This window comes from Scleropages formosus, chromosome 12 (assembly GCF_900964775.1).
Source record: "Scleropages formosus chromosome 12, fSclFor1.1, whole genome shotgun sequence".
NCBI classification, from domain to species: domain Eukaryota; kingdom Metazoa; phylum Chordata; class Actinopteri; order Osteoglossiformes; family Osteoglossidae; genus Scleropages; species Scleropages formosus.
This window is the reverse complement of record NC_041817.1, coordinates 11,512,960-11,533,462: the sequence shown is the minus strand read 5'-3', so window position 1 is coordinate 11,533,462 and position 20,503 is coordinate 11,512,960. Positions and strand designations below refer to the sequence as shown.

The window sequence follows — 20,503 nt, the reverse complement described above, 5'->3', positions numbered from 1 at the left end:
GCGTTTGCTTTTTCCTTCCCCGGTGTCTGAAACTGACCATTGAAATGAAGACACAGAACACCTGTAGTTTTTTGTTTAATGTTTAATCTCATATATATTTCTTGCCCTACTTTAGCTTTAATCTTAAACAGTCTTTCGTTACAGCTTGCATTCACCGCATTGGCATCTCAGCACTGGGTAAACTGCTCTAAGCATCCTTGGGTTTTGTTGTGGTTTTTTGCTAATTTAGACTTGTTTTAAAAGTAATTATGTCGGGGGGGCAGGGGGGGTTATGCAGTAGAACTTGCAAAATTCATGAGGGAATTAGTGCATCGGCAGTGGCCATGCAAGAAAATGTTTCTCAGTGGTCTAGCTGCTGCTGCGCCACACAGTTCGACAGTGAGATCTACACAAGTAACAGTGTACGTGGCTTTTCCAGAATGCCAAGGCCAGCACATCAACTCTCCAGTGGTAAAACATTTTGGATGGTGGGGGGCATAGAGCAGAGAAGGAATCGGCCCCCCTGCTGAGTAATACTATGGTTAAAGTAAGGGAGCCAAGTGCTGTTGAGCTGAAGTCGAGTCACAGCGACCACGTGTGTGGTTTTCACGGTAAGGGAGGCTACTGAAGCGGTTTACTGCTGTTTTCTTCTGTGAATGTCTTTAAAACCCACGGAACACGTGAAGAACATGCAAACTGCACACAGGCTGAGCCAGGTTCACATCCAGATCTGAAACTATGGGCCAGAAGTTGTGATGCACCAGCACTACCCACTTTGCCATCTTGCCACACTGTTCTCTATAATGCCCCCGCTTTTATTATAAGGTTTATTCTTCTTGTCCTGATTTCAGGCACCGTCTGCCCTGATTGATTACTCTCAATGAGGGGCATGGCAAGGGCTGAATTTTTTCCCCAATGAATGTCATTTTCCTTTTGATGGGAAGACTTCTTGGTCTTGAGCTATATTACACAGGTACTAATCTTAGCATTGTTTCAATAATGATAACCTTTACTAGCCAATCATGTCGGAACTGTTCCGTTTTAGTCAAAAGTCTATTTTTTAGTAAAGACCGATGTTCATCCCATTGCTTTTTCAGACCGTTTCGTGTTCCGTAAAACCCTAATAGCCCCTGTGCAGTGGACTTATTAGGACATGCCAATGGAAATGTTGTGAAAAATAAATTTTTTGTGGATTTATGTATATGTGTAATACTGCCACACTGTCCATGTTCATCTGCAATATGCAAACAGATCTGGTGCAGAACGTAACTTACTGATTTACCAACTGATGCTATGACCATAGATGTAGACAAAAGTTCCTCAGCTCTGGTCCTGGCAGGGCCCTGTGTGTGCTGGGTTGCACAGTTCCCACTTAATTCAGCATTGCATCTGTTGACTGAGCAAGTTGCATAGGAATTAATACTTTGTCGGTCATATAAAATCAAATTTGCGCCGGTCTAAGAAAACGGTTAGAGGTGTGTCAGCAGAGTACTGCAATCATTTAGGTGCGTCATGAAGGAGAACGGAATGAATTAGTCCCTAACCACTTCTCAATTACTCTTTTATCTACCCTTTTAACTTTTAATGAAATAGGCTGTGTACATACTGGCATTAAAAGCCGGTCAATTGACTCTTGATAAACACCATTAAATTAACTCTCAGTAAACAGCTTTTCTGATACTTCGTAAAAGATATTCCTTCAATAACACATCCGAATACGGTTTAACATGATATGAGCAATGGGTTTGCGTTGACATTGTTTCAACATCTCAAAGCGTACTTATTTATGCACCTCGGAAATGAGACAAAACACAACACACGCAAGGGGTCCGCTAGAAACAGAACAGAATGCCTCTCATGTACAATAATAAATATATTCTGTGTTTATTTAGATGTGATGGCCTTAAGACATTGCTATTAAATCGCAATCCCTTGCAGGCACCATATGAAGGAAAGACATGCAATTTACTTTCCTGCGCAGCGATACAAGAATACCTGTTACGGTCAATAAGTTCTCAGACTGCCCGCTGAACTCTTATCACTGCTGGGTTGCAACCGCAGCAGCGTCACGCAGCGGCCGGCCTTAGAACTTACTGACTATCTTGCATACGCAAATAGTTTAAGCGGAAAATTTTTCACAGTGTCATACCAAAATGGAACTGAAAGCTGAGAAAATAGAAAAGGTGACACTGTCTAAGTCTGCCATGGATGTTTGTGATTAATGACTTGTGAGCATGACTTCTTAGAAGTTTGTTATGGAAACCCTAGGACAAGTGAAAAAATGTCACAACTTTTTTATTATTTTAAATGGTCTTCAAAAAGTAATATTGTGCGTTGTGTCCTGTACATTACGTGTACAATATACATGCCTGTTACATCTTCAGACTTCATATGCATCATGGAATTGTACTTTTCTCTGAAATCTTTGCTAGCTCTGACAAAACTGTTTTATAGCAGCAACACAAGTGAATGAATGAGGAAGGAAGGAGAACAGCAGAGGGGAACACACACTGGACTATAAGCTCCCCTGTCTTGTCTCTTGAGCGTTTCAGAAATGTTAACGCAAATCTGCCATAGGACGCTTGCACCAGACAACGTTCCCGAAATCGACATCGACTGCTTACAGCTTTTCACACGTTTCTGTATTTAAGTACTCGGGCTCAAACCGAAAGGCTTCACCAGTCCACCTTTGGTCAAGCTAATGTGCTACAACACGTTACCAGTGGACGCTGGCAGCAGCCGGAGATCCTTTCTTGACCTGCCCCCCACACTGAAACCCAAACGTAACTTCTACTGTGCTACAGTGGGACGGTAATGCTTGAAAGAAGAACGAATCTAAAAATGTGTGTTGATAATGTTTTACTGGATCCCACAACGAATAAGTGCTTCACGCTCTGAAGAGACTTTGTATTCAATAAATAAAAATTTCTTCCATGTTGGAAGTTCGGTAAAGCTTTTCTGCATGAGGATAGGAACAATTTTAGATTTATATCTGAATTGTTTTGCAAAACATGAATGGAAATCCTCTTAGATGTTCTGTAGATTCGAAAATGGTGAGATTTTTAGGCTGCTGTCTTGCTGTGTGACACACCCCGTGTCAAGCGATGAGTTCCTAAGTTCAGACAGGCCGAAAGTCTGGATTCTCTAACGTGGCTGTGCGCAAGTCGCCGTGAGTCTGCGGTGCGTGTGCGGGGCATGCTGATACTGAACCGGGTTTCTGGATTGCCTGTGTGCTTCCACAGCTGTACATTCACAGATATAGTGGGGATGGAAAATAAATAGAATAAATTAAGTTTAAGTACAAAATATATCTCAAAATGCCACATAGACATACTGGAAGCGACAAAGTCCACGTCGAATATCTTACACATTTTAAATGCTACCATGGATTCCTTAATGACAGTGGTGGATGAAAGTGTCCTGTGGTACTCAACACAGCTGGGTGGAAACGAGCAGCTGGTTTGAGGGCTGAGCGTGAGGCCGGGACACCGTGTGCCTGCCGGCCACCTGGCTCCGACGTGGATCGGCTGAGGCACGTCGCTCCGTCCCGCTCGACGCGCCAGGGGAGCGCCCGGGGGTCCCTCGCTCAAACTCGTGTCCTCGAGACCTGGGTGGGCTCAGGCCGCGTCCCCCTGCCGCAGCCGGTCGGACTCTTGCACCCTGTCTCCGGGGCGCCGTCGATCGCTGGCCAGCTCTGCGTGAATCCCCGGGAAAGAAGCTCACGGGATGAGCTCCACCGGCCTCCTGTCGCTGCCCGCCTCCGCTCACACTCCTCCCTGCAGTGTTATCGGTTCGATGGAGCGATAGCTGGCCCGGCACACCGATAGCCGTTCAGTCCGTTCCTTTTCGTAGTAATAGATTTCAGCTATGTGGCTCCCCTTCATCAGTCTTTTTCCTGCAAAGAGAAACTGGAAACACATGTGCGGTGTTAGTTTTTCTGCCTTGTGTCAGCAGCACAGAATTAAACCTTTACACAAAGGATTAGCTTTTCGCTAACCCTTAGTTACAGGAAAGATTTTATCTTACATCAAAACATGGCATGCATTAATATCATAGACATGTGAAATGCTGCTGAAATGTGCTGGGAATGTTAATATTTAAATTTTTTAGAAGAAAATATTGATTTATTGTAAAATTGATACATTTTTTTTTTCCGTGCCGGCTGATGTCGAAATACAAGTGTGTAAAAATGTTTTTGAAAAGTCTTCGGTGTCGTAATGGAGTTGCTCTGTGAGAGGGACAATATTTGAAGAGGTCTCTTGCTCACATTCTGAAGGGCACTAAAAGGGACGTTTACACTTACATCTACATTTACATTTATATTTACATTTATTCATTTAGCAGACGCTTTTCTCCAAAGCGATGTACATCTCAGAGAAAATACAATTTGTACATTACATTAGGAGAAAGAGACATAGCTGCAGACGTGATTCTTAAGTAAACCTAGTTTACCGTCCACTTGATGCACTTAATGTTCATCGCTCGAGTAGGTGCATAAAATGCGGGGTAGATGAATCCTGATCGCCTTCCTACATTTTTTGTTTTTTAAAAAAGGGTACACAAACATTTAGATACAATACAGCTTTGTAGTAGCACCTATGTAAATGCTTATCATTTCTGATGATGATGTGAAGTGAAACCTCCAAGCACATAATGTGTGGTGATATTGTCCAGGTCCTGTCTCACTTCGGACCGGATTTAGTGACGTGCGAATGAACTGGAGTAAAACTTGGGCAGGACGCGACAGAATAAGACTTTACACACTTTACAGGGTTTTTCCAAACTACCGGACTGGTTTCCTGCCAGTCGCTGGTGTAATTTAAACACCGCTGTGAGTAACGCTTTCTGAACATGTTCCTTGCTTTTTTGGTTCCTTTACATTTCTCTCTGATTAGTTAATATTCCTCGTTACTTCTGTTTTTACCAATATTCTCGAACCTTCCAGGGCACAAACATGTCTAGCTCCTACGGCCTTTTTTTAACTCTCGTTGCAATTACGTTATGAGGTTATTACGTCCGGTCCTTACTTAATTCACTCTGAGTCATTCTGTTTACTCTGAATTTCGCTGCTTTAATGCAAACAAAATATTCCCCTTCTTGGCCATTTTAACGTAGATTATATGGGGAAAAGTACCTCCTGCGTGTTCTCATCTCGTACCTCTCTTCCTGTACAAAATGCCTAAGATTCTGATCCTATCGATGGAACTGTACATGCCTCCACAGGAATATATAAACAACACGGACCACTTTGTTTGCTATCTTGGAAAGAGGAAAAAACAAAACAGAGAACAGAAAACGCACAGAGTGTCCCGGCCTGCTGGCTGATGGAGCGGACTGTGCCTTTCAGCCAGAGCTCATAATTGGCACTGCAACCTGGCCCTTCGTTTAAAAAGCGGCCGTTCGGAGGGGAGATAAAGTCCCGAGCTCATCGGATGACACCGGGGGCTGGAAAACTGAAATGACGCAAGGCTGTCTCAGAGACCATGCTGACATGTCGTTTAACCTGTTTTCGCTCAGACTGCGGCATGCTGGGAAGCCCCTGGGCTGCACGCGAGGAGGCAGCGTTTTATATGCCCCGCAAGAGGATCCACGAGCATTTATTTGCGGCTGCCGACGGACTGCTCTCAGCCGACAGACCCCGCTTGCTCCGGGACTCTGCCGCGCTCGCCGCTTGCGAAATCCACATCGGTGGTGTTCAAGCTCTGGCGTTTGGAAACTGACACGACAAGTTAATCACAACCCGCAAGCGCGACAAGGAGCTGCTGCTGACTTTTTGCACCTGCTTCACCTATTTTCATGACATTGTGTATTTTTCCTCAAGTGTCAGCGTCGCTTATTTCCGGAAACGGAAACATTTCTTAACTTGGCGTGGCGTTGGATTCGGATGCAGCGTTTCGCTGCTTCTTTCTGTATTGCAGGCTGGGACCATATTTGTCCTGAACCATTGTGTTCGTGATACTCAACTTCCCACTCGACCAGACCCGAACGCGTCTAGGAGGTGTGCCGGAGAGCGCTGTGCTAGACAGGGAACAGAGCGCGTGGGCTCGTGTGTGTCATTTTAATGCTCTATGCAGTATTTTCTGTACAAGAGCTCATCATAGGAGGAAAAGGGTCAATTTGTGGTCAACAACGGATCCTCTTTGGGGCCTCGACACTGTCGAAATCGATGGTTTATTTAGTAATTCTGTCGAGGTGAGAATCATGCAGGGCACACATTGATGCCAGTGATTTCCCAAACACACTTTAATCAAGTGCTAATGGGCAGTCGGAGCTTACAGACCTCCTGGAACATGTTATTTCTCTGCATTAAAAAAACGCCGACACCATATTTTTTATTCTGAATTTTAGTACAGCATTGGAAGAAGCAGAAACGTATTACTGGACACCAAGCAGAGCTTCATTTGAGCTTCAAAGCATTTCACTAATGGTACTGAGTGTTTCGGGTCATGAGTTACATATTAGCACTGTAATTACTGCTACTCAGAGCAAAAGCTTGGCATGTTTCTCCCTTGTAAACAGTTAGCAGTTGCTGTGAATGAATAGTCTTGTGACCGGACAGTTGCAGGTTTCAAACCCAGGAGGGACTTTGCGGAACTCACCAGCAAGGAATTGAAAGCTAAATGGGACTTATGCACTTTGTTCTCGGTGCTTTCCGCCAGTAATGACCACGTTCCCTATAAACTGCCCACAATCCCCTGGGGCTTCCTTCCATCTCCCGAAGGTCTGGAGGAATGTGAAGATTATGTGCTCTTAGCATTATGTAGCGACGCGTCCGACCATCAACTTTTTCGTACAGTCGTGCCATATTTATATTTATATCTGAACACTGGAACTTTTACAGGTTTGCTTTCAGCCATTGCAAAGTTATGTGACATTTAACTACATTAATTTGTTTACATAATATTTGTATAGTCTGGGGGGTGGGGGGGGTGTGTGCTGGCACAGCAGGTTTGGCCAATGCCTGCTGTGTGGAGGGTCTGGGGTTTGAGTCCTATCTGGAGTGCCTTGCAATGGCCTGGCGCCCCATCCAGGATGTGTCCCCCTCTCCCCTCAGCCCTGAGCCCTGTGCTTCTGGAAAGGCCCCGGTTCGCCGCGACCCCGCTCGGGACAAGTGGCTGTTGGCGTTGTTGGTTGGTGGGTTGGTTGGTTGAAATACTCTGAGCTTGCCCTGACATGCAGGTTTTTTTATGAGTCAAAACATGAGACAGTGCGTTTTGGACAGGGTCTCCTCTGTCTAGGAGCTGACAGGGGGTGGCTGGTAGCATGATGGTCACAGGTTCGAATCCCACCTCTGGCCGTAGTACCCTTGAGCAAGATGTTTATCCTAAATTGATCCAGTAAAATTTCCCAGCTGTGTAAATGCGTAAATAACTGCAAGTAGCTCAACGCTCTAAGTCACTTTAGAGAAAAGCATCAGCTAAATGAATGAATGTAAACGACATCGATTCGGATGAGATTTTTACTCAACTCTGTCCCTCCCTCTCTGATCTTTTCCGTTGCCTTTTGCAGTGCCGTACACTAGCAATACTCGTCGCGGCCTTCGAGAAGCGTGAAAAAAAAAAATTCTGATGTGCCATTATAGCACTCCGTCTTCTGGTAAGCACATCTGCTCTTCTTGAGGCTCGACGCTTTCGTCTTTCTACAAGAGGCACACACGGGGTGCAGCATGTTAAGCTCCCTGTCAGTAATGGTGTTTGCATTTTTATGGAAATATTAACTCTGTCACGGCAGACTGCCCATGAAAAGGACACATTGCGCTGCCTGTTTAAGAACGCCAACAAAACATTTCAGGACAGGGAGAGCTAAAAATAATCTTCAGCGCGACTCCTGAATGCGCCATAGTAAATAGGACTAAAATCCATGTACATTCATAGTGTATTTAAGTTCAGCTGTTCCATCAATCGCCTCACTCATTTAAAGTTGACGTTTGTTTTCTTTTCTTATATGTTTAATTTTGGACAATCAAAGGCATATATTTTTCATACAATGCTTGTCTTCAGCTGCAGCTAAGAGGAAAAGCAGGGTATTGTGTGCCAACGTGAGTAATGGCCACAGGCTGCTGTGATTTATGTGACCAAATAGAAAAGTTTGGTTCGTTCATCTGTCATCGTATCAATTTCCTGCTGAGCTAAATTTCTGAGTATGTTTTTCTGGAAATCCTGTGTGCCTGTTATATAATAGTTATGCTTCTACGAAGGAACAGTGACGTATTAATCTTTTAATTGTCTATGTTAAATGGAAGTCTGCTGCCCAGTTACACAAGAAAAACCTTCCTGGTATATTGTAAAATGTACGAAAGGTTTATCACTTCAAGGGAAGGTGCTCTGCCATTAGGCTTTTCTCAGTTCTGGACTACACCCTAAATAATAATTTTTGAAAAACCGCATTGTGCTGTTGCATTTACAATACAGTGGTGCCTTATTTAATGCTTGTAATGTCCTTAAAATTGAGAGCCCTCACCCTGAATAATTAAACAGTTTTTGTGTGCAAATGTTTGCGGAGTAATTTTAAGCGGCGAGCCAGCCGTATATTAGTACATACTGTGGACGGACACTTTTCCACCCGCATCATGGACACTGTCCAGAATCTGCTTCTCTTTTTCTCTCCTGCCTGCCCTGCCAAACAAATGGAAGTGGAAACAATAACCGATTCCATAATGTGAGGTATGAGAACAGTCCGTGCAGTAATTTCAGTTTACTGTGATAATATTGTATTTCAGTGTTCAGGATCATTCTGCTAAAGTAATTGATGCTAACCGTGACACTGCCTCGTTAATGGATGCCTGGCGAAGACCTCCGCGCCTCGTTTCAGTGTGTCATGGAAAGGAATAGGCACAGTGACAGACCCGTGCATCTGTTGCAGAGTACACTTCAAACGCCGTCATGGAGGGCAGTGTTTATACACTTCCGCAGCGTCTTGTTTGTTTTAATTGTTCACTCTGTTTCCACATGCATTAGTAGTGTTTCCCCTAAGCCTCCCAAAAATGGGCTTGAATTTTCTTTCTTTATTTTTTTTTTTTTTTGCTAAATGGGACAATTCACAGAAACATTTTGACTAAAGCTTCTAGTTTTAGTCGCTTAACGTTACCTGGCTGTAGGGTTATTGTGTTTGCGAACCCAGTTTTCTTTTAAAAAAAAATAAATAAAATACACTGATCTTTTCTGCCTCCTCACTCAGTGCCCAGGTCTGTGACACAAGAGCCTAATGTTAAATAAATAAATAAATAAATAAAAAAACATGACCTCTTTGCCTTTTTCCCGGGAGGCAGTGGGCCACCTGCTTTCTCAGTTATAACATAGAAGCATGTATATTTATGGACTGGGTACTTGGGTGATGACTGTCCACAGATGTGGAGCTTATTCTGGCATAAATGGTTCAATTCATTAGTCCCGTGAAAGTGCTACACAACAGGATTAGGCCTTTGCGCAGAACCAGCATGCCCCTGTATATTGCTTGCGTTGCCCTGTGATCTAAAGTAACAAGATCTTGAGGACTATTAAAGCCCCTTATATAAGGCAGTCATGCCCCAGCACACACGCACACTTTCTGAACTGCTTGTCCCATACAGGGTTGGGGGGAGCTGGAGCCCAACCCGGCAACTCAGGGCATAAGGGACACACCCAGAACGGGACGCCAGTCCGTCGCAAGGCACCCCAAGCGGGACTTGAACCCCAGACCCACTGGAGAGTAGGACCCAGTCTAACCCACTGCACCACCACAACCCCCTATGCCCCAATACAAGAGTGGATTTCCCTGTATATAAGATCAATAAGCCTTCTGTGCCAGAATCTCTCTACAAGGAAGAGCACATCTGCCCCATTGCCAGACTCTCACTGTGACCAGGGTGGCAGATAGAATGGATGCATGAGGTATTTTTAATACCTTAAGTATGACTCAGCTGCCACATGGTACAGTCAGGTCTGATGGTGTAAAAGGCCGTTCCATCTGTAACAACAGCAGAGGTGTGAATACCTCTTGTTTTGCAATATTTTCTCTATCAGCCATCCAGGCAGCCAGCCCCCTCCTTTCCCATGACCCTGGGTAGTGCAAGTGCACATCAGCCTTTTCCCAGGAGAAGCCCTCTTCTTCGCCGGCGCTGACCAGCCCAGGTCTCCCACTGCACTCTGTTTGCGCCAGTTTGGGATTCGGAGAATCGGCCGCCCGATCCTTGCGTGCTTCACCGGTCTGTGTGACACATCTGAGGGCTGGACGGAAAGGGAAGGCCCCCCCTTACCCCAGCTCCCCTGGGTGCCGTCAGTGGTGTACTCAGGAATTATGTTGTTTCCCTGTGCTGACATTTTGCACTTGAAAAATCTGAAGCGCAGGGTGAAACCAGGGAAAACAGCCATGCCACAACTTGTTATCATCTGTGGGTCTTTCAGCCTTGCATGGCAAGCAAACGAGTTGCAAAGCTTGTACTCAAAACAGTCGGACCGCTGTAACACACACGGAGAATAGAACATGTTGGAGACTGAAGAGCGTGTTCTGGTTTCGCCTTCTTCCTCATGTTCGGCACTCGGAGCTGGCAAAACGAACAGTCATCGAGTAAGACCTGTTGATAGCTACAGATCAGTGATGGAGAGCTATTTAAAAAAAAGGCATTCCTCTGATACGTGAGAAAATGGAAGATGTCGGGGCTAAACCGGTTGTTAAATACACCTTGAAAATTTGATGTAATGCCACTTAAATTAACATGTGCTCTCCCTTGTAAATCATTCGTTTTAGTGGACCTAACTTGGGTTTTTTAGATCACTCACAGAGATGATATCAGTAATGGGTTCGTAACCTCTGACCTGTAATCGGAGGAAAAGGTTTTTTTTCTTGATGTGCCATGTAATCGGATGGCTGCAGCCTTCTTCCTCTCCAACTCCTCTAAGTCTCTTCCCATCTTCCCCTTTCTAGCTACCAGCCACAACCGCCTGTCCTTGACGTACTGTCCCTCATCCATCTCCGTCAATGACTTCTCCTTCCAGAGGCTCTTTAATCATACATATTCACCACCTTGAATGCCGTCTCGTTTCAACTGCGTCGTGTCAAGCTACCTCAAGTGCCTCCCGTGTTTCCCTTTTCATTATTAGCCCTTGTTGATGAAGTGAGTTAAATGAATTGAAAGTGTCTATTAGGTGGGCTGTTGAGAGGGTTGCTCAGTTTTCCTTTCCCAAAAACTCAATGCAGGTATAATTCAGATATCATTCCTCTAGGGGCATGAGTGACAGATGACCTGTCAGTTCACATAACTTTATCACGCCCAACCTGGACTGGTGTAGAGCGTGTGCCATGAAGGAGGTATGAAATTCTAGACGCAAGAATTCAGCCGGTTGAACTTTAAGTGCTCATTTTCATTGGCTGTGGACAGCTTTGTTCCCTGCCACTAACGGTACACAACGGTTACAGGGCTTCATATGGTGTTCATTGGTTCATTTGAGCAGCCTGTTTAAAAATTCAGTGAAAGCAATTTTCATATTTCTTTTTGTTTTCGAAGCCTTGCGAACTCTATTTTCCATTTGTGCTACTGTCACGTCGAGTCCCTCTGAAATTCCAAAGAATTGACTAAATGCCCGGGTAGAGTAGGCACCTGAACCATATCGCTGCTGGAAGGGACAGTGAGAGCAGCGAAGGGGAAGGAGACGCCCATGTGGTGTATACGTGACGGAGTCACTAAGCCACCATGCCTGTTTATGCGGGTATTGCTCAAACACCCTGATTTCTTGTCATGAAAATAGAGCGTCCAGGCAGGCTGCAGACAGAGCCACTGTTTTCAGACTCCGTGCTGAACGTTCTGTGTCGGCCCTCTGGAAAACTTTTCCCAAATGAACCAAATTAGATATGATGAAAATCATTTCAAGTGAGCATTTGGAAAGCAATTTTCATGCATTAGGCAAACTCCCCGCTCAGATGTTTCCAAAAGTCATGCGAAGGATAGGTCTCTACATGAGCATGGATCGCCATTAAGACCAGTGTAAGGTTTCTTTCTTCAGCTGGTCCAAAGACCTTTCAGTTACAGCAGAGAGAAACACAGACAGTCATGCAGTCTGAAAACAGCGCGTTCCTCCAAGACAAACCAGCGATCGCCTGGGAGAGGTAGCAAACCGCCCTCCTCTGAAACTACCCAGCCGTCTATCTGTCTTTCCTGAACTGCTCGTTTATTTTTCATCGGTAGCTTTCCCTCGAACGTTAGCCTTTGATCCCTTGATTTATTCCATTGCCTGCAGCCGTCGTTTTTCTCTCTCCGTACCCCGTACAACGTCAGAGGCACGGCAACGCTTCTCTCTCCGTTTTGTTTTTGGAGGTGGTTTTTAATCATTAAGTGTCCGCTTCCATTTCCCCGCCTGTCCTTCTGCAGCCCTAATGCATCGCTGCCCCCGGCCTGCGTGCAGAACTGCACTCGGAGCTGCACGGAACGGAGGAGAGTGGCGGTAGGAGCCAGCGGTCGTGACGCACAACTCCTACCTGGTCAGCGAAGACTTGGATGCTCTGGCCTCCTGCTGTTGTTAGCTGAGTGGCCACCCAGTGAGAGCTCATGCGTTGCTGCTTGGGGTCTCTGTTTACATCCCCCCCACCGGTTCCCACCAGCCACTACATCAGCCTTCATTCTCGCTTAGACCCCTCAGTCCAGCAGAACCCCAGAAGTCTGGCTCCTAATGAGCTGCACGCGCTTCCTCACACACGTTTTGTGTTCCCCGAGGCGGAATGGCACAGTTCCCAATCATTAAGTGTAACCTAATTTACAAAATGAAAAAAAATGTACTTGCACCTCATACGATCTCCCTCACATTTCTGTGAATCCAGCTTAAATCATAGCAGCATGAGAACAACATGCCCTCTCCTCGAACAGATGAATCCACAGCGTACTGTACTCCTTTTATGGAATCGTTCTGAAGGCTCCAAAGTGTCTCATGTGCTGCAGAGGGATTGATTATGGTCTAGTCAACATCCCATAGTGCGTGTTGCACGTGAGAGGAAGATGAAAAGACCGAACAATATCCAGGAAGACTTTTTTGCACTCAAATGAAAAAGTTCAGACGTTTCCTATAGCAGTGTAGTTCCCATCCTCAACTCTACAATCAGTCATTAATAACATGATTTAAAAACGGAGTCACGGTGATTAGTGAGTCGCGTATTGGATACATATTGGACACAGTCCATCCTGCTGACATGCACTTCATTTTAAAGCAGTAGTGTTTGCTGTGAAACATATGGGTGCTGAATGAGTGAATGAAGAGTGAGTAATGTAGAAAGCTTTTAACCTTTTACTATGGAGGCCATGAAAAACAGCCGCTCCTTCTTCCTCTCATCCTCATTCCCTTCCTCTATTCTTCTGGTTCCTCTCTCATGTCTGAGTAGTGCTGGTAACACTAGTCTTCATGTCCAGAACTCTTGCCCAGATCACTGTGCCTACCTCCACTCTGCTTTTGCATTTTGAGATGTTGAGACCAGCTGCCCTGAGGGGCCTGGTCCATGTGTCAACCAATAGCCAGTGGGACCAGTGGTGTGCACGAAACATAAGATGAGCCTCAGTTGCTCCGATCCACACTTTCCAAGCTGGAAGTAAGGGCAGCCACTTGATGCGATGCTGAAAGCTGCCGTGGACAGATAAGCCCAGGGCTCTCGGCTCAGCAGGTCCAGCCTTTTATGTTCTGAACTTGGCCTCCTTCAGCGAGCGCCCTCTGGACAAGTCAAAGCATGTCTCACCGCCAGAAATCTCTCGCACTTCAAACGTGACAGAGAGAGAAGCCCCTTTCCCTCCAAGCCCATACCTTTGAAGACATGCTGTCTAACCAGCATGTGGCTTGAGATACCAGGATACCCCTCAATGACCCTGATGGATGTTATCAGCGTTAACTGACGCTTCTTGCTAAATGCATTTATTTTTAAAATGTTCTTGGCTTGGTACCAGGGTGGGGCTGGAGCTGCAATGTGAAATAAAATTTAATAAATTGCCCGGTTGAACACATATATGCTGCAAAACACTTTGAATTTCCTGTCCACTGGGTTTACCCTCGAGGTGGTAGCTAAAGACCGCTGACTGGCGTTCAGGTTGGCTGCTGTATTTTATACCAGCCAACAAACTTCTTTGACACCAGGTTGTCACCAGCACAGGCACAGGTGAATTCACTGGCATGAATTTGGTGGTTGGATCTAGAGGGATTCTTAATGTAACGGATGTGTGATCATATGGTATTCATCGTTATTGCTAACGTTTTGGATTCAACAAAATAGTTAGTGTACTGTACACACTAAATAGCTCGAGGCAGATTATGGTGGCATATTAAATAAAGAGGCCTTTTCAAGTTATTTAGTGGAAAACATTAATTGTAGTCAGTCTGCCTGGTTGCTGGTAGATGTTTTGAATCATGTGGTAAATTATTAAAAGGGCAGCATTATTCAACAGCCCTGTTGTTATTCTGATTGTGAAAACACTGCAGCCCCTGGCCCGGCGATCGGCACACTGCTCTCACGGAGCTCATCGCGCTCACGCACCCCCTCAGTTGCAGTGGTTCCAACCTTTTCCAACAACCTCTCTTTGAGGGTGCGAGTTGGGGTGCTACCACATGCTCGTGGATGGGGTCGGGGGGCAAAGGAAGGTGGGGGAGGAGGGACCGTGAGAGGCGTGTCGCAGCCTGGTGCCATTCCTGAAGGGCACCCGTTAGGGCTAAGCTCGTAAACAGCGGAAGCATGGTACCCTAATGATAAAGTTTATCAGCTGCTGGGGGGGGTGGTGTCATACCAGCCAAAGAGGGGCCCTGTCTGTAACATAAACTGTGTGTGTGTGTTACAGTCTGAAGAAGAAAGTGCCTTGAACAGCGCACAGCACAGTGTACGGTGCATAACACGGCGTGCACGGCGTACAGTCAGCTGGGCACAGCGTACAGCACAAAGCACGCCGCACAGAGTGTATAGTGCCCTGCATATAGTGCCCTGCATATAGTGCCCTGCATATGCACGGCGTACAGTGAACAGGACGCAGCTCGACTGCACGCGGCACAGAGCACGTAGCTCCTCCGGCAACACAGACTTTGCAGAAAATGCTCAGATACCAAAACGTCCAAGAACTGCCCATATTTTGATTGATTCTGTATTCCTTTACACTTCATTTAGGGCTTGGTCTTTGCCATGCAGTTTTCCTGAAATGCATTTTTTCGCTGTGAAACTTTCTTCGAGACCCTCTGCCGCGCTCACACAATAATACATTTTTTTAGGCTGACACAGTGAATCTGTGAATTTCTATCAGAATAAAACCACAACTGAAATAATTTGTAGAAAAGTGACTCAAGTTTTACTTTAAGGTCTGAAATTTTTCTGATGAGCCGTAAAAAATCGTAGCCTTCTGATATGCAATCGCGGTATGCGAACGCAAGTCACATAAAGAACATTTATCCGTAAGTTATTAAACCAAAATGAACTATTGCGCTACATGATGAGAATAATACTGTCAGCTTTTTGGAGTAGCTGATGTATCTGTAGATTTCTTTAAATGTCGGTGTCAGTTATGGTTCAGATAAAAAGATGATGTTCTTGAAGGTATGTGTAGAGTTTTCACCCAAGCCATATTTCATATTTTGGGACAGCAAAGGTGCAGGTACTTCAGATGAAAGATCTTTCTAAAATGAGTGTTTTCTACAAAACATTTTTATATAAAGCCCGGTCAGTCTTCTGTCTTCGCTTTGGGTAGTAAAAGGGATTTTTTGAAAAATTGTTCACCTTCCAAGATGTTTCTAATTCCGGTTGTTCAGTCCTTTGGACTGTGTTTTTCTTCTTGATACTTCAATTTTTTTTTTACTTTTCATAATTAATATTCACTAATGTAAAGTAGTGAATGAAACTTGTTTTGATGGAAAAACATATAAAATGCTGCTCTTTGACAGTTCCATTGAGTGTCTAAATTTCCCATCCTTTTAGCTTAAGTGTAATAACTGCTCCAGAATGATGCGTTAGAAATCCTCTCCCGTTAAGCAACACATAGTGTTAATTAATAGTAACTTAAACATGAACTTCCAAATATCTGTACAAGGCAACAAGGCTTGATACACCAACCAGGCATAAATGCTTTTCAGAGATAAAGTTCTTTAGCATATATATAGCTTTTCTCCCTAAAAAAACTGCACAGCTTGAATTAAAAATTTAGAAAGGATACAAAATGTGTCAAGACATTTACTATACTTCACGTAATATTTAAGCCAATTATTATTCAATATTTAGAAGTACTTTGGGTGTGTCACAAGATTTTGCAGCGACAACCTGTTTTTCATAGAGGAAATTACATTTTCCTACACAAAATAAAATACCAAACTTTCCTGTGAGTACTTTTTGATATAGTGACGCTGTTCGGTATTGGTCTAAAGAAGGAAACATTTGAATTTGCAGATAATTTTTTTTAAACCCTTGCTAATGTTAAACTGAAGAATTTAGTTTTAGGTTTTAACGTATATTTATCTGGAACTATTCTCAATATTTTTTAATATTGAAGTGATATTGTGATATTAATAATGACAGAGGCTTAGGAGAAACAAATTTACACATTCAGAAAATTGGACACAACTTAAGTGCTGCTCAAACAGCAAAAAATACAAGCGTATTTCCATATTTTCATGGATGCCTTATAGTAACTGTACATCCAGTTTTGATCTACATCTGATTTTTACATCTGTTTTGAAAAATATACTTCATTGACTCAGAAGTGACTTGTGCTTATTACTGGTACTTTCATGTTTTACAGGTTTACTATCCATTTGAAATCTAATTTTTAAAAATTTTTTACTAAGATTTCTACGGAGTTCGAATATGCAATTTAAACAAAATTCCATTTAATTTCCATTCAGTACTGTATCTTTTAAAATACTGAATGCTGTTTATTTTCATTACACAATCATTTTGAAAAATAACTGTTAACCGTTGATTTTGCAGTGAACTCCTTTGATTATTTTTCCTGAAGGTTTAAACTAGTACGATGGATGCATGTGTGGAGTTCTGTGTCTGTTGCCGTTTGCTCTTTATATGGACTGGCTATGCAGGTAATTTCCCCACATTTTTTCAGTGCACTATCACTGTTTATTATTGCCAGTGTTAGTACATCAGCGAGTGACAGAAGCAAAGAGGTATGGATCTGGGTGCTCCCACTGAACCCAAAAGAAAAAGTGCCACCGTTCATATTACTCTAATAGAGGATTTTAACGGGAAAACAGGCTTAAAATGCTTTGTATCCATCAGCTACATGGGATGGAAAGGCCGTGCAGTTGGTATGACAGGCTAAAGGTGAAACTTGTGCGGTCATCACAGATCAACGTAAAACAGAATGTTTGTGATGAACAGCTGGGTCCCCATCCCCTACTGTCTCCATCCTTGGCCAGAAATCATTGATTTTGACTGCATAGTACATTGAGCTGTATGCAGATTAAGCTATTTTGAGCAGTAAAAAGTCTGCTGTAGAAACCTCTGTCATTCATACAAAAATGCTTGCTGAAACAACTGTATTTTGCAGAAGAACCTAATCAGTTATGAAATACATCACGTTTACTTCTTGCAGGGCAGCTACCACGGAAGGAAAGACTTTAAAAATACTGAGGAAAGGGCTCTGAAGGAAATGAGGGGTAACACTTACTGCTCAGTGTCGGGCTCGGAGAAGTCGCTGAACTGCACGCTGCCGTTCGAGTGTGGAGGTCTGGGCGAGGGCTCCTCGCTCCTATAGCTGCTCTGACTGCTGCCCAGACTCTCATCCCCCTCAGACTGGGCTGCCGGGGGCTTCTGGAAGGAAGCCCCCAGCCCTGCCTCGACCGGGCCCAGGAAGCAGGGACAGCGGGTCCTCAGTTCTTTATAGAGGGCATTGAGGCGTGGGGTGGGTAGCCAGGGGCAGCCCAGGAGGCTTTTGAAAGCAACACGGAACTCTGGACTGCGGCAATAGATGATGGGGTTGAGGCCGGAGTTGATGTACCCCAGCCAGTTGAGCAGGCGGAAGATCCAGGCCTGCTCCAGGAAGACAGTCCGGTCGAAGACATTGATTATGTTTGCCACAAAGAATGGCAGCCAGCAGAGGGTGAAGATGCCCATGATGATGCCCAGCGTCTTGAGGGCCTTGTGTTCCTTGACTACAGTGAGGCGCGAGGGCCTGCGTTTGTTGCTTTTCCTCCTCTGAGGTCCGGCGCAGGCCGGAAGGTTGTTGTTGCCCTGGTGGTGTCGATGGGCTGGTGGCGGGAGATATTCGTTCTGGAAGCGCTGCCGGTTTTTGTCTATGAGCCGCACCTGGCGCGTGGCAATGATGAAGACGCGGGCATAAACAAAGATCATGATCAGCAGGGGAATGTAGAAGGACACTACAGAGGAGACAATGGCAAAGGTCATATTTGTGACAAAGTCACAGCAGGTGGGATCGTTATAGCACTGCTGGGCCACTGGGTCGTTGTCAGGGGCGCGCCAGTACTGGTTCATGATGGGCACGAAGGAGATGAGTGCCGACACAGCCCACACAATGCACACGATGAGCCGTGCACGCCACTTGCTGAGTAGCACCTTGTGCCTGAGTGGCCGAGTGATGGCCACATAGCGGTCCACGGCGATTACGCACAGCGTCTCGATGCTCGCTGTCACGCACAGCACATCCACCGAGGTCCACAGTTCACAGGAGGTGTCACTCAGCAGCCAACCGCCTGTCACCACTATGGTGGCTCCCAGGGGCACCACCAAGACGCCCATGATGAGGTCAGCGCAGGCCAGGGACATGATGAAGATGTTGGTGGTGGTTTGCAGTTGGGATGTCCGAGTGATGGCGACAATGACCAGCAGGTTCCCCACCACAATGGTAAGGATGATGATGACCATGATGACCACCAGCAGCGGCTGCGGTTGCAGCGGTGGGTTGATGTGATCCACGGTGCTGTTCAGAGGGTAGCCAGAAGTGCTGTTTGGGATGGTCTCCATCTTTTCTGGAGAGAGTTTATGCTGCAGATCAGTGCACGTTCTCACAGGAAGCGCTCAAATTTTCGCCAGCGTTTTTAGCCTACACTACACGTGAAGCAGAGAAAAGGTGATATGACCGATCTTTTGTCAGCTCATTATTTACATGTCCAGCTGATTGCGGGTCAGCGGAGTTCAAGCTGCCGAGACTTCAGCTGCCCTCTCTCTTTATTCCGCACTTCAGCGGTGCCCTTAAAATGAAAGAGAGTTAAACAGCACATGGTGACACGTCTGATTTTGTACTGGATCAAGTAAAAAAGAATGTGTGCATTTTAAACAAGCAAATTGAATGGTTACTTACTGATATTTAATGATTTTTTAATTTCACTTTCAAAAATGAGCATACCTTCTTTTGAATTCCGATTTTTGTCTGGAGACACCATGTTTATCCAACCAGCGGATTTCGTTTGTTAACCAAAAAAAAAAAAAAAGAAAAATTAAATCCGTTCTGGTTATTTATGTTCCCTTTTCAAATGTCCTTCGGGAGGAAAGGAGAGATTATACTTGAGCAACTGAGTCAGAAGTCATCTGCAGGGTATTCCAGCTCTCTTTAAGGTGGACCCTTCTTCTGGGTGAAGTAGTGCAGTGTCTGGTTCAAAGTGGAGGACCCCACGCCGGGTGACAGCTGTGACACTGGCAGGACAGGCGGACTGGTGGCACAGCTGTACGAGCCAGGACTGCGCACACATCAGCTGCCTCTCTCGCTCGCTCGCTCCCTCGCTCTCTCTCTGCAAGGCTGGACTCCAGTGCTGGGCCCTGTCCGCCCGTGCTGTCTGCGTGCCCCTCCTCCTGGGGGCGGAGCTCTGAAGGGAGCCTTACGCAGAAATCCTGCATCATAAAAAGAAAGGGAGGGACATGGTCTGTGGTCTGTAATTGTGGCTCTGCGGAAAGGGGAAGCACCGCACTTCACAGGTTGCCCTCCCACTTTTGTTCACATCGCATACAGTTGCCCCGGGGTGGCCGTCATTCACAGGAACTCGACTGAATGCTGAGTATCCTGTAGAATAAAACCTCATCCGAGCAGGCTCAGCGTATGTAAAACAGGAGAGTATCCATAATCCCGAGTGGTTCGAACCCAGAGCTGAGAGCCGCTGAGGGCGGAGCTAGCTGTGGTTCGTAGGCAATATTTCTGGATCTGGTGTGACGGTTATCTTACCTGCCCATGTGGGTGTCACCTGAACATGCAGCGTTTGTTGAGATAGCCCAAATGAGCAGTTCTCTGCGCCTTGCACCGATAGCCATCTCTTGTTTTCCTTGTTGCCAAAGTTATGTAAGAGTGCCGCAAAAATAATTTGCAAGCGCAAGTTCTGTCCTGCGATGTTTGCGATGCTCAACAGATCTTCACACAGGAGTGGCAGGTCCTTCTTCTCATGTGGGTTGCTGTGCCTTCTGCCAAGATGTTTGCCTTTACAGGTTTTTTTATCCCAGCATCTACCAGTATTGTACTTGTATCGTACATGAGTTATTGCTACAGCTTTTTACCCTGGAACATGAGACATGTACCTCTTATTGTAAAGGGTTCTTACCGTAGGGTGGCAGGTAGTATTGTGATTAGGAGCACAGCCTTGAAATACTG

At 45.2% G+C, this 20,503-nt stretch overlaps 1 protein-coding gene across 2 annotated transcripts; it reads right to left on the bottom strand.

Moving 5' to 3' along the window:
- Positions 1-1,812: 1,812 nt before the first annotated feature.
- adrb3a (adrenoceptor beta 3a) lies at positions 1,813-19,648 on the bottom strand. 2 transcript variants are annotated; one of them, XM_029256852.1, is made up of 5 exons: positions 19,274-19,648; positions 19,034-19,118; positions 17,579-18,896; positions 8,521-8,594; positions 1,813-3,887 (listed from the first exon to the last, which is right to left on the bottom strand). In XM_029256852.1, the coding sequence occupies exons 3-5, from the start codon at positions 18,889-18,891 to the stop codon at positions 3,841-3,843; spliced, it is 1,434 nt and encodes a 477-aa protein (XP_029112685.1). In that variant the 5' UTR covers positions 18,892-18,896; positions 19,034-19,118; positions 19,274-19,648; the 3' UTR covers positions 1,813-3,840. The 2 variants fall into 2 exon arrangements, with proteins under 2 accessions (XP_029112685.1, XP_018599679.1); XM_018744163.2 differs by lacking the exon at positions 8,521-8,594 and having other exon boundaries at positions 17,579-19,118.
- Positions 19,649-20,503: the final 855 nt, after the last annotated feature.

Excerpts from the sequence above, each read along its gene's own strand:
- adrb3a (XM_029256852.1), bottom strand. The coding sequence starts at position 18,891 with ATGGAGACCATCCCAAACAGCACTTCTGGCTACCCTCTGAACAGCACC. Across the intron at positions 8,595-17,578 it reads TCCGAGCCCGACACTGAGCA|GGCAGGCAGGAGAGAAAAAG; the intron begins GTAAGTGTTACC and ends TTTGTTTGGCAG. Across the intron at positions 3,888-8,520 it reads TGGAAAAGTGTCCGTCCACA|TTTCTCTTTGCAGGAAAAAG; the intron begins GTATGTACTAAT and ends ATGTGTTTCCAG.